Genomic DNA, 13,804 nt, shown 5'->3' with positions numbered 1-13,804 from the left:
GTGACAAGAATTATTATTATGGCATTATCTTATGGATGGAATGAACTCTCATATATTGGTCTAATTAAGGTGTCAGCATTTTTATTCTGTGAAGGACCAGAGAATAAATATTTTGGGCTTTGTGGGCCATAGTCTCCAGGGTAAGCACTCAACTCTGCACAAAAGCAGCCAAGGACAATATATAAATGATGGATATGGCTATGTTCCAATGAAAATTTATTTACAAACTGAAGTTAGCCCTCGAATTTGGCCCAAAGGCCATAGTTTGCTGAGCCCTAGTCTAATGGCTAGTTCCTCCCTGTTCAATTAGTGTTAGCTTCTCCCTACTCATCCTGTTCAACCTCCCGCCCCTTATCAGAGAACATTCCTGTGATGGATTGAATTGTGCGCCTCCCAAATTCATATGTTGGAGGCCTCACTCTTAATGAGACTGTATTTAGAGATAGGGCCTTTAAGGAGGTGCTTTAACCTCCAGGAGACGTTAAATAAAGTCATTAAGAGTGGGGCCCTAAGCCAATAGGACTGGTGTCCTTATAAGACAAATACACACCAGAGCTTGTGCTCTTTGTATGCGCGTTCTCTCTTCCTGCATAGAGAAAGGCATTGTGAGAACACAGCTGAAGAGAGAGGCCTCATCAGAAACCAACCTCACTTGTACCTGATCTTAGACTTCTGGCCCCCAAAACTGTGAGAAGATACATTTCTGTTTTTTAAACCACCCCATCTGTAGGATTTTGTTATGGCAGCCCTAGCAGACTAATACAATGCCCTATTAATTAGTTGTGTGAATGATCATGCCACCTTAAATTCCTTCCTTCTTTATTTTTATTATAAAAATCTTTTTAGATAAAACTAATCTTCTTATATAAATGTTTTATATCTATTTTATATAAGATTTCATATTTTATATCTATTTTTATAATGGCGGTAAAAAATATCTGCCCTGGTTATCTAACAAAATTTTTGTAAGGCTTAATTTAAGCAGAAAACATGAGGTGTCATATAGTACAAGTAGTTACTAGGGCATTTCTATTTAAGCTATATCACCTATATTTTCAAATGTAAATTACTACATGGGGCAGCAAATCTGGACCCAAATGTTGAGGTTTTTTTTTTTTTTTTTCTCCTAAGGTAGATTACTTGGTCAGTGGAGAAGTGTTTGTGTTTATTTGCTTGTTTGCTTTAATTTTTTGAGAGGTGGGGAAATATGAAGAGGCTAACAGAAGGAAACATATATAAAAGGGATTCCAGCTGTGGTCTAGAGTGCTTGCATCTGCCCTTTGACCAATGGAATCATTCATTCAGTCAGTAAATTCAGAGAAAGTTTCTGTACTGTGTCAGGTTCTGTGTTGGGTATGGTAGATACAGAAGTGACAAAGATAGACAAGGTTTCTCCTTTTCAGGGAGCTTAAATTCTAGGGCAAGGATAGAGGAGGTTGCACTCAGAACAGAGAACAACTGAATGAGTAAAATAATTACAGAATCTGAATAATACCAGAAGGGAAATCAACAGGGTCATGTGAGGGAAGTAACAGGCTTGGGGCTGGCTGCAGGCAAAGCATGCAGTGTTCATGCCCTCTTCATCTTCTTCTTCCCTCAACTCTTATCTCCTAGGTTTTCAAGCTCCTATTTCTTCCTGAAAATGTTGAATCAAGATGATGTTCTTCTTGTTAGCATCATCTCTAATATACACTTCACAAGAATAGTAACAACTATTGTTAATTGTGTACTTCTGGCCTGGGTGCTATTATGCTAGGCGGTTTCTTTTTTCAGTAATAAGCTTTTAAATTCAGAAGAGTTTTAAATTTACAGAAAAGTCACAAAGATATACAGAGAGTTCCTGTTCACCCCACACCCATTTTGTTCTTTTATTAATATCTTACATTAGTATGGTACATTTTTCACAAACAGTATACTATTTTGATACATTAATATTAACTAACATACAAAATTTATTCAGATTTCCTTACTTTTTACCTAATATCTTTTTTCTGTTACCTAATATCTTTTTTCTTATCCCATATAGGATGCCACATTGCATTTGATCATCATATCTCCTTGGGCTCATCTTTGCTGTCTGTGACAGTTTCTTGACTTTCCTTGTTCTTGATGACCTTGGTAGTTTTGAGAAGTGCTGGTCAGGTATGTGGTAGAATGCTCTCAACTGGGATTTGTCTGATGCAATGCATTATTTCTCATTCTCATCATTAATTTATACCTAACTCATTATGTAGGTATAATTTATTCATCTTTTACAGATGAAAACACTGAGACACAGAGAGATTAAGGAGCTTCTCCAAAGTCACACAGATAGCAAATGGCAGAAGTCGTGATTCAAACTCAGTGTTGATATGACTTCATGCCACATTTACTTTGCCTCCATGGTCTCTGCCTACTAAATTTCTGACAATGAAATAGTTCCCATCAAGGCTACCAAGGCAATCTCTTTTATAGTTCTTGCATACAATTTTAAACAATTTGATGACATTTTTAGATTAGAAAAATTTTCTCAATCAGTTATTGGCTGAACTGATTATTTGTGTAACTTCAGTGGCTGTTTTCTTAGAGCAGTGGTTAATGTAGAAAAAACATCACTAAAAAGCATTTGGGAGCCTGTGTTTTAGGTGTGGTTCTCAAACTGTGCTTGGATGTATCACCTGGACTAGTTGTTAGAAATGCACTTCCCTGGATTAGGATGACCACCTGTCCTGGTTTTCCCAGGACCAAGCAGTTCCCAGGATGTAGGACTTTCTGTGCTAAGAGCAAATCCCAGACAGTCCCAGGCAAACCAGGATTGTCAGTCACCCTACCACAGAGTTCCTGTGACTTGCTAGGGCCCAGCAATCTGTTTTTAAACAAACTGTCCAGGAGATTATTCTAAATATGCAGAAGTCTGAGATCTATTAAATCAGATATGGAAATGAATTGCTAAAAGAGTTGAGGACCAATTTCTGGAGAGATTGAAAAACGTTGATTTTCAATGTTTGGATATATCTGGTTGAGTGTGTTTGATTCTGCCTGAAGTTGAGGGAGAATAATACCACCCAAACTCCAGCCCAGATAACTAACATCAGAGGGGATGACTTTTCACTCTTTACTTAAGAAATGCTTCTATTTGACCAACTCCACATTTTAGTTGAGGAATGATGGGAGCTCCCAAAAGATTCAAAGTCCTTATGTGGCCATTATGTGTCAGTTGGGATTGATGAATCTATATTAACATAAGGTAGTGATTCTCAACTTTTGGTAGCTCAGTGGAATCACCAGGGAGAGCTTAAAAGTTTGAATCCTCTGTCCCAATCCATACCAGTTTCATCAGGATCTCTGGGAGTGGGACCCAGGCACCAGTAATTTTATAGTCGGAGAATCATGGATTGAAAGAAACATTGTTTAGTATAAATTGAATGTGAGCTATAACTTCCTAGTAGTCACATTTTAAAATGTAAAAGAGAAGCACATGAATTTTATGAATATATTTAATTTAACCCAACACATCTGAAATTTTATGATTTTAACCTGTAATCATAAAATTTTCAATGACACATTTTATGAAAATGTTTTTCATGCTAAGTCTTTGAAATCTCGTGTGTATTTTACACCTACAGTACCACTCAATTTGGATGCTGCATTTTTACCAGAAATACTTGATCTGTATTTAGATTCCCATACCAAGTTGTTCTAAGCATATTTAAAAGTATTCCAATACTTGAGTATGAGGTTTTTAAAATTTTAACTAATTAAAATTTAAAAGTTCAGTCTTTCAGTCTCACTGAGCACATTTCAATGGCTGGATACACATGTCTAGGAGCTTTGGTAATAGCACAGATCTAGGGCAGTGCTTCTCAAACTTTAATTTGGGGCATATAAATCAGGCAGTCTGGTAAAAATCTATGTTCTGATTCAAGAGTTGTGGGGTGGAGCCTAAGAGCTTGCATTTCTAACAAGCTCCCAGGTGATGCTAATGCTGCTGGGCCAGAGACCGCCCTTTAAGTAACAAGGACCTAGAGTAATCTCGAATGAGGGCTACCTCCACTCTGATTTCTCCACTTGCTCAGTGCTATTCTCTTATTTCAAAGGTTCATCACAAAAACAATAAGCCTTTGTGGGGATGGGTATATACACATGTATGTAATGGGTGCGGTGTGCACTGTCTGGGGGATGGACACGCTTGAAGCTCTGACTTGGATGTGGCAAGGGCAATATACGTAACCTAAACATTTGTACCCTAGTAATATGCTGAAATAAAAAAAAACCCAGAACACCAAAAAAAAGCCTTTGTGGTTAGGAAATGTGCGTGTGTGAATAAATATGTGTGTGTATGTGTGTATGTGTGTGTGTATATATATATATGTAATACATATACACACATCTGTGTATTTATATATGTACACATAAGTCTGAACTTGCCTAGAAGCATAAGTAAGCTCTGCAAATATAAAGAACACTTCACTACTATATATATTATGTGTCTTTATTTTAAATTCAAGTTACACTTCTTTGGTTCGCTAGAATTGAACCGAACAATAGCTGAATGTTTAATTTTGATATAAGTTCCTATATTCATTTGTTTGCTTTTCAGAATGAATCAGTAGGTTCATAATCCTGCATTGTGTTTCAATGTTTGAAGCTATTTACAAAGTATTTGATGACCCAGGCTCTGGTTTTGTGTACAGTGCAGAGTAAATGCCAGTTCCATTTAATTCCCTTGTATGTGGAAATTTTGAGCCCCAGTACTTGTATGTGTTTCTATAGATACTGTTTCATTCTTCTTTAGACATCAGTATGGAAAGGAATTGCTTCTGAAGTGCTGTTTTCAACATTTATTCAGTTACTCAATTGATTCAATTCATTGGTTCCTCTGAGACAAAGCCGATTTAACTCCTCTGTCAGTTTCTAAAAAGCAAACCCCAAAAACCTAAAATTGACTCAGTTCTTTTTGAGAGTTTATAATCTGAGAAAGTTATTTGAGCATAAACAGCAACCTGAATCATAATGAAATTGGAGAAATTGGTCATGCTTTCCCCTTTATTATCCTTTAGTTTTTTTTAGGGGACAAGTTTTGGGAGGGAAACCACTATTGTCTTCAGTAATTATTGAAATCACTCAAAGATGTGAAGAGTCCAGGTGTGGTGGCTCATACCTGTAATACTAGCACTTTGGGAGGCTGAGGCAGGAGGATCACTTGAGGCCAGGAGTTTGAGACCAGCCTGAGCAACGTAACAAGACTCATGTCTGTATAAAAAATAGAAAATTAGCTGGATATGGTGGTGCACGCCTGTGGTCCCAGCTACTTGGGAGGCTTATAGGCATTTTGAGAAAAAAATGTGTTGGAATAAGATTCTGAAGATACATTCAAAACTGGTTAACATCTTTCAGAGCAATAAAACCACAGCGTTTTGGATTATCTTTTCTACTGGATAGAAATCTATGAATTAATGTAACTTCAGAGCATCTGAATTTTAATCAAAAGGAAAATGGAAAGTCAAATACATGTACATTCCCTAGATAATTAAATAACTCTTAGATAGGCCAGTTAGTACCCTGGTAAGATTTTGAAATGTGATGTCACACCTGTTTCACATTATTCAAAGTTTGGATAATTTTTCTTAATAAAATTATAATTGTTCAAATTTTACTAATGAGGAAATTGATGCTTAGAAGATATTAAATAACACGATAAAGAAATCACAGTAAGGGCAGAGCAAAACTGGAATCCAGGTTGTTCTGATACTTAAACCCACTCTCGTACACTAACTGGAAGCCATTTTGATCTGTCCTATAAAATTCTCTGTGTATGTATGTGTGTGTGTGTGTGTGTGTGTATTCAACATTGCTTAAAATAAATGGGGTCAGTATTTGAGAATGAAAAATGTTTATTATATAAAAAGTTTTATTATGGTGGTAAAAGTTTCAATTATATTTGTCCTATCAAGGACCTTTTTTGCTTTGTATACATTTACATACATGCTTATAATAGATGAATGATGCATTCTTTGCAAGCAAACCAGACCACAATCAGTGTTGGATGAAAGAAACTCAGAGTTAGGAAGTTATGTGAAAGATAGACCCTGAACAAGATATGATCTTGGGCTAAAAAATGAAGGAAAGGGATTGACTTTGGCAGCAGTGACCTGAAGAGGCTTGAGGGAAGAAAGCTGAGAAGCAAAGAACTACAAAGGCTGGAGTCTACTTAGCTCCCAGCTTTTCAGTTTGAAGCTGTTTATAGTGAACTCAGCCTGTGTTCTAAATGGACAGACACCAAAAACCATGTGGGAACTAGAATGTTGACTCTGGGGATTCTGAATATTGAGCTGATTTACAGTGTCCCAATTCTTTAATAAATGTCTAAAATGTTTAGTACTTGAAACTAATCTATGATTTATTTGTATATGACTGTAGTTTTATGATGATATCATTTCCAAATCAGCATGGCTTTTGTGTGCTATATTACAGAAAAACTTTACTATTCTAACTAATTAAGGAAAGAACCAACTAACTTACTGAAAATTCTGACTAATAGATACTTTTAAATGTGTTTATTGGCATGTTTTTAAAAAATAGGGGGTAATATAAAGTAGATTAAAACAATGTTTCATAGTGAAGGCCCTCAGGAGACCTAGTTTGTTTATTGTTTAAAAATACAACAAACAGAGCAAAACCAAAAATTACGGACTTGTACTTCAGACTAGTATGGAATAACAGGAATTAGACTTACCCTTTTACCAGAAACAACCAAAAACTGCACAAAATATTTGAAGCAATGGTTTTCCAGACACTAATATCAGACAATGAACCACAGTAGTCCTTGAGAGATGGGAAACAAATGACGTGAGCCCTGTGATTTCCCAAGCTTGCTGCCTTAAGAGAGTTTTCAGGCTACCATGCAGGGGGAGAGGGATACCTAGGTGGAGCTTGATGAAATCCTTGAATTAAGGAGATGGAGCTGAGAATCCAGGGAGAACAGGAAGGCTAGAATTCACAGGAAAGAGTACCAAAGGAGACCTGCACAGAGACAGAACTCTGGATATTTGTAGAATATCCAGCACAGTACTGACTGGTATGTGCATGTGAGGAAGCTACCCAGGACCAGAGAAAGAATCACCTGAAAAGATTGACAGGAGCAATATTCAGCACTCACACAGGGATGAGAATAGTGCCTGTTCCACCAGCAAGAATTAGAAAACCTCATCATTCATGGGGCATTAGGTAGGATACTCAGAAGGATCTTGCCTCAGTAGTAGAGTAATAATTAGCCCTAAACTAAACACTGCTCTGGCCCCACCTAATAAACCTTAAGAGCAAGACCCAAAAGGATCAAAAAATTAAGTAGAATCATGGAATATATAGAAAAGATCCAATTCAAACTTTTAGAGATTAAAGCTACAACGTTGGAGACAAAAAATATACTATATAGAAATAATGGCAAAGTAGACATTGTAGAAGAAAAGATTAGTGAATGTGAAGACATAGCAATAGAAACTATCCAAAATAAAACAGAGAGAAAAAAATTGTAAATGAACAACACACCAATTACTTGTGTAATAACTTCACACAAGCTAAAATATATGTGCAGTTGGGGTCCTTGAAGGGGGAGGAGAAATTATAGGAAAACATTTCAACAAAAATGGCCAAAATGTTTTCAATTTTGATGAAACTATATACCCACATATCTAAGTGGGTCAATAAACCCTAGACATAAGAAACATGAAGAAAATGACACTAATACACATCATTATAAAATTGACATAAACCTATGATAAAGAAAAAGTCATAAGAACATCCAGATACATAAAGACACAGTACATGCAGAAGAACAAAGATAAAGATAGCAGCAGATTTTTCGCTGGAAACAATGTAATCAAGAAGACAGTGAATTAGTATCTTTAAAGTACTGGGGGTGGGGGGAACCAAAAAAACTGAACCTAGAATTTTATACCCAGTGAGAATATTTTTCAAAAATAATGATGAAGCACTTTATCAGACAGCCACAGGGTGAAAGAATTTATCACCAATAGCCCCACAGTATGAGAAAAGTTAAAGAAAATATTTCAGTAAAAATGAAATTGATACCAAATGCAATATATCTACATAAAGGGAAAAAACTGGAAATTATCACTATATGGAATAAATATATACCTTTTTTTTACTATTTATGTCAATTTGAAAGATAATTGAATGCTTAAACAAAGAGTAACAATGTCATATGGGTACTATAACACAAGTAAAAGTAAATGTATGACAATAGCACAAAGATTTGGAGGGGAGAAATGGAAATATACTATTGAAAGCTACTTATAAAAGAAATGGTATAATACTACTTGAAGTTAAACTGAAAAGTTGGAGATGTGCACTATGAATCCTAAAGCAGTCACCAAAATAACAAAGCACATGGTTTTATGAATAAGCCAACAAAGGAGATAAAATAGAATCAAAACAAATAATTAATTGAAAAACTGGCAAAGGAAGAGGAAAAAGAGAAAAAGAACAGATTGGACAAATAGAAAACAAATAACAAGATGATATGCTTAAGCCTAACCATATTAATAATCACATTAAATGGAAATGATCTAAACACTCTAATCAAAAATCAGAGATTGTCAAATTGGATAAAAAAGCAAGATTCAACTATGTGCTACCTATAGCTAGCTAACTTTAAATATAAAGATGCAAATAAGTAAAAGTAAATGGATAGAAAAATATATTACTCAAAAGAAAGCTATAATGGCCATATTAATATCAGACAATGTAGATTTCATAGCAAAGAGTATACCAAGGAGAAATAAGCTCATTTGTGATGGGAAGAATACTAAGATGGTCTCTAAGATTCTTTCTCCTGGTGTACTAAATGTGATAGGTAATCCTTTATTGGATCCTGGATGATTTAAAAAAGCACCTATGAAGGACATGATTTGGTGAAAATGGAGAATGAATATGGACTGTAAATAATGTTAAGTAAGATGTAAACATTTAACATTTAAATAACATCAAATATTTAAATAACATTAAATAATACTATTTTATGAATATTAAATTTCTCAATGTGATAATGGTATTGTGGTTTAGTAGAATTATAGGATAATATCCTGTTCATGAAAGATGTATGCTGAAGTATTTAGGGGTGGAGTGCTGTGAGGTCAGCCTTAGCTTACTCTTAAATAGTTCAGAGAGAGAGAGAGAGCAAGCAAAAAAAAATGTGGCAAAACAATAGTAATTGGTGAATTTAAGTAAATGGGTGTTTATTTTGCTATGCTTGCAAATTTTCTGAAATTTGAAAAATTGTTAATATATGAAGAGTTAAAATGTGGCATATGTCTTTTTTAAAAAATTGAAAGCAACATCTTGAGGGATAGGAAATAATTTGCTGATCAATTGAAGGGAAGTTTTTAAAACCCTACTTAACTGCTTAAATGTTCAGATAGGATTGCAGCCAGCTTGAGAGGAGCAGAGGAGATGAAAAACAAGGAGAGTGAACCTTAGTGGGCCAATGCATTTTCTCCATCTTTTTACTTCATGGTGGTTTCCTGTCTCCTCAGAAATACATATCAACCTCCCCTTGAGGTTGATTCTGGCTTTAAGACTCTGCTTAAGAATCTTAGTCTCAGAATCTAGTAATCAGTCCTGAAATCTTAGCTGTTTCTCATAGGAGGCTCCAAAGCTGCCTAATTTTCTGTTTTTTTTTTTTTTTTTTTTTTTTTTTTTTAATATCCCAAGGAACTTTTTACAACCACAGTTTCCTGGGACCACTCCTAGAAATTCAGATTCAGTGTGTCTGGTTTGGGGACCTAGAAATCTGTATTTTTTCCAAAGCTTCTTTAGAGAAGCTTATAGTTCACTCCCTTCCACTGAGTCAGAATTTCCATGGGAGGCACTTGAGAAGCTGTATTTTTAACAAGTGTCATGTTTCATATCATTAAGAGAATTTGGGGAATACTGATCTGTAGAAAGTCCTCATACAAACAAAAATCCTGGTGCTTTACTCTGATATTCCAAAGATCTTGACTCTAGGTATCCCCAGATCTTCATTGTATTGAGGTTAAAAAAACTGTGTATGTGTGTGTGTGCATGCATGTGTACACATGCATGTGGGGTGGGGAGAGAATTTGTAAACTGGTATTCTAACCTGGATATTTTGGGGGCTTTTATTGACTAAGCATATTCATAGGATATTAACATTTTGACCATTTCTTAATTTTTTAATAAAGAAGAATCTCATTAACCCTTGACCTTTAAAAGTCTATCATTAAGGGAGAAGTTTTCTCTATTGGTTTCTTAGGAATGGGGGAGGTATTGCACTGAATGATGGCACATATTATCCTTGCCCTTGACCGCCAGCATACCTTGAGAACTGACTGGCTGGCTATGAGGGGTTAGACTTTGAAGTCCTGAAATAGGCTTTTCCTCAGTACAAAGGAAAATGTGTTTATGCAGAATATAAACCTGTTAGATTTCAAGTGAGTGAAAGAGATTACATTAGTTGAAGGCAACATTAAATTTTATACCTGTCAAGAGGACCAGGGACCAGATTTAAAGGAAAAAATATAGGGGTAAGAGATGAGAAGAGTGTAGGGATATAAGAACATGGCAGCATGAATGGATCTTCCCCCCTCTTTGGCATTCCTATCTCTAAGCTGTTTGCCTCCCTTGAGCCAGGAAGCTGCCAAGAAATGAGTGATTAGAGCAGATGAGGCCTTTTTCTTTGTTGGGTACCTCTGCAGTTGGAGAGACCTGGGCTGGACTATTGCGCTTAGGTGGTCACCTGGCGATTATTTGAGGGAGACAGATCTCAACTTGTCGCTCTGTGTGGTTGATGACCCTACTTGAGTGTTCTGCTTGTTTGTGATCCCCATGAGAAGCTGAAAAAGAAAGGTTTTTGTTTGTTTGTTTGTTTTGAGATAGAGTCTCGCTTTGTCACCTAGGCGAGAGTACCGTGATGTCAGCCTAGCTCACAGCAACCTCAAACTCCTGGGCTCAAGCAATCCTCCTGCCTCAGCCTCCCAAGTAGCTGGGACTACAGGTGCATGCCACTACGTCAGCTAATTCTATTTTTAGTAGAGATTGGGTCTTCCTCTTGCTCAGGCTGGTCTTGAACTCCTGACCTTGAGCAATCCTCCAGCCTCAGCCTCCTGGAATGCTAGGATTCCAGACATAAGCCACCACACCCAGCCCATAAAAGAAAGTTATAAATATTAATGATGACCATCTGATCAGTTGTAGAAATGTGGATTGTAATAGTCAGGCATACTTTTTTCCTTGTTTTGATATGGATATATCTATAAATGTTAGTAAAATTTGCCTGCCTTTCCTCCATCATAGAATATAAGTAGTAAGTTGAGCCTATATTTCAATATTTAAATTGCAAGATGGTAAGAGTTATTGTGACAGAACCAGAAGGCAAATAAAAACCAATCAGTTATGGATGAAATAACAAATAGGACTTTGTGGCAAAGCATGAGTGAAGTTTGGATGTATGAGGACTAGTTGCATCAAATAGGACAGAAGCATTATGTTTACTTTACTTGGAAGTTAAAAATAGGTAAAAGGGGTGTGTGTATGGATGCTGTGTTGACAAAGGGGTGGACTGTGGCAGATTATCCATTGTAGAGTGGGCATCACTACTGTCATCTTCTAAGATCTCTTCGGCACACAAAAGAAAAGTAGGGTGCTACATAGCTTCTATCACTTTTCCCATATGGCCCTGAGTTAGAGTTTGCCAAAGAGAGTGACTTAAGCTGTCTTTTTCAGGTGAAAGTGAAATAGAAACTACTATGCTCAGGGGTGATTGTAGCTCAGGGAGTGCTCTAGAACAAGCTGCTCTGCTGGTGAAGACTGAGATGGTTGGTGAGACATTTCTTATAAACTGGAGCAGTTTTCTGTTGAGCTTTTGTTAACCACCCACTAGGCTGAGATGTTCATTGTCTGCTTCCCTGATTGTTGGTGATGACTTTCTTGACCCTATTCCCCCAGATATTCCAATATTCATGCAAGCCCTAATTCTCGTGTTAACTTCCTTATTCCTGGAATACTTAGAATGACTGTTTTTTTAAAGTGAATCCAAGCTTTATGCAGACAGTTTGATACAAAGATGTGCACCTAAAAGAAACATTTAAGAACAATTCTATTAGAAGGTAAATATCATAAGACCCATACACAAATTGTAGGTACTGCTAAGCATATTTTAAAATACAAGGGATTCTAAAACATTATGATTTTCAATTTGACCTCGAGATATGCATTTTTCCTTAGGCTTCAGTCTTTTTTTAGAGAGCCATGTGCATATTATCCCAGGGGTCAGCAAACTATGTCCTGGGAGCCAAATCCAGCTTGCTGCCTGCTTTTATAAACAAAATTTTATTGGAACACAACTATGCCCATTTGTTTGCACATTGTCCATGGCTGCTTTCACTATGATGACAGAGTTGAGTGGTATGAAAGAGACCATGTGGTTTATAAAGCCAAAAATATTTGCTCTCTGGCTCTTTACAGAAAATATTTGCCGACGCCTGTATTATCCTAATCCCTACCTTCTTCAAAAATTGAGGCTTTCTCTGTCTTCATCAAGTTGGCTTGCTTGGTGGGATTAGACTTAATAAAATTATTATTTTTTTGGCAAAGAGATTTAAGATGCCTAAAAGAACATTTTAGTTGGCTCAAAGCACTCACTCACCAACACTTCCAACTTGGCACAGCAACATGCCATTTTTAATTAGCTGAATTCCTCCTTAATCATTTGATTACCTTTGTAGTATTTCCCTCCCTGCATTGCATAAAGTAGATAGATACCATGTTGTCACCTTATATGGCTCCCAGAAGTCCAATCAACTCCAGGACTTTTCTGAAGACTAGTTCTAGTCTCTAATTGGACTCATTTCTATTGTAATCTTTAAATAATAAAAGAATGGTTTAGATGTAAAATTGAAGCATTGTGCATCTTGAATTCAATATTTTGGAAGTGATTGAAGAGCAACTTAATACATTACTGTAAATATAGAGGAATGATGACTAAAATGCTTTTGAAGCAAAATCCTTTAGTCAATCAAGTTCAATTATTACTTTTTATCAATTGGCCATGCTAATCTTTGCACTTTATTAAGTAACAAAATGGAACTTACACTCTCCTCTAAAAAGAAACTCTGTGGAAATGAATAATTTAGAACACATAACAGCCATGTTATGATATTTAGAGGGGATACTTGAGCCTTCAGTTATGATACTGTTTCTGCTATAATCCAGTAAGTCTGCAAAGGCAGTCTGTAAGATAATAAATCCATTACTGAATATTATATATCCATTACATTTATTTAATTAATTTTTAAAAATGTGTGTATTACATACTTATATTCTTTCTTTCTATCTATTTCTCTATCTATACAGGTCCTACTATGTGCCAGGCTCTCTTCCTGAGCTTATGAGGACAGGATGAAAATAATGATAGAAAGGAAAGTTCTAGAACCCTGTCTTTCACTCAGCTACAGAGAAGTAGCCCAGTTATACAAACCCTATATTTTTGGCTCTCAGACTAACAGCTGGAGCGTGGCTCAGTCCAGTGCCCTTCTCCACACTTAACTCTGGCTCGTGTCCTCTTGCTGCACAGAGTCACTGCAAAAACACATAGGAGGATCATTTGAAATGAATTTTTTGTGTGAAGAGTCAACGCTAAAGTTTGTATTGGACCAAAGTTAATATGGAGCAGCAGGAAGCCGCTTGCACTTCTCCTTCCAACTCTATAGTCTGATATTTATTCTTCTTGACAGGAAGATAGACTGCCAACTTTGTTTTTAATTATTTGAATAAAATCACATACATC

General features: G+C 36.1%; 1 protein-coding gene across 1 annotated transcript in view; it reads left to right on the top strand.

The window, feature by feature from the left end:
* Nucleotides 1-13,804, top strand: part of LOC142865815 (uncharacterized) — a 25,623-nt gene extending 11,819 nt beyond the window's left edge. Inside the window, exons 4-5 of the mRNA XM_075999168.1 lie at nucleotides 2,027-2,142; nucleotides 13,372-13,804. Coding sequence (XP_075855283.1) covers nucleotides 2,027-2,094 — 68 coding nt within the window. The 3' untranslated portion in view covers nucleotides 2,095-2,142; nucleotides 13,372-13,804. The remainder of the gene's footprint in view (nucleotides 1-2,026; nucleotides 2,143-13,371) is intronic.

This window comes from Microcebus murinus, chromosome X (assembly GCF_040939455.1).
Source record: "Microcebus murinus isolate Inina chromosome X, M.murinus_Inina_mat1.0, whole genome shotgun sequence".
NCBI lineage: Eukaryota > Metazoa > Chordata > Mammalia > Primates > Cheirogaleidae > Microcebus > Microcebus murinus.
This window is presented reverse-complemented; position numbering and strand designations above follow the sequence as displayed.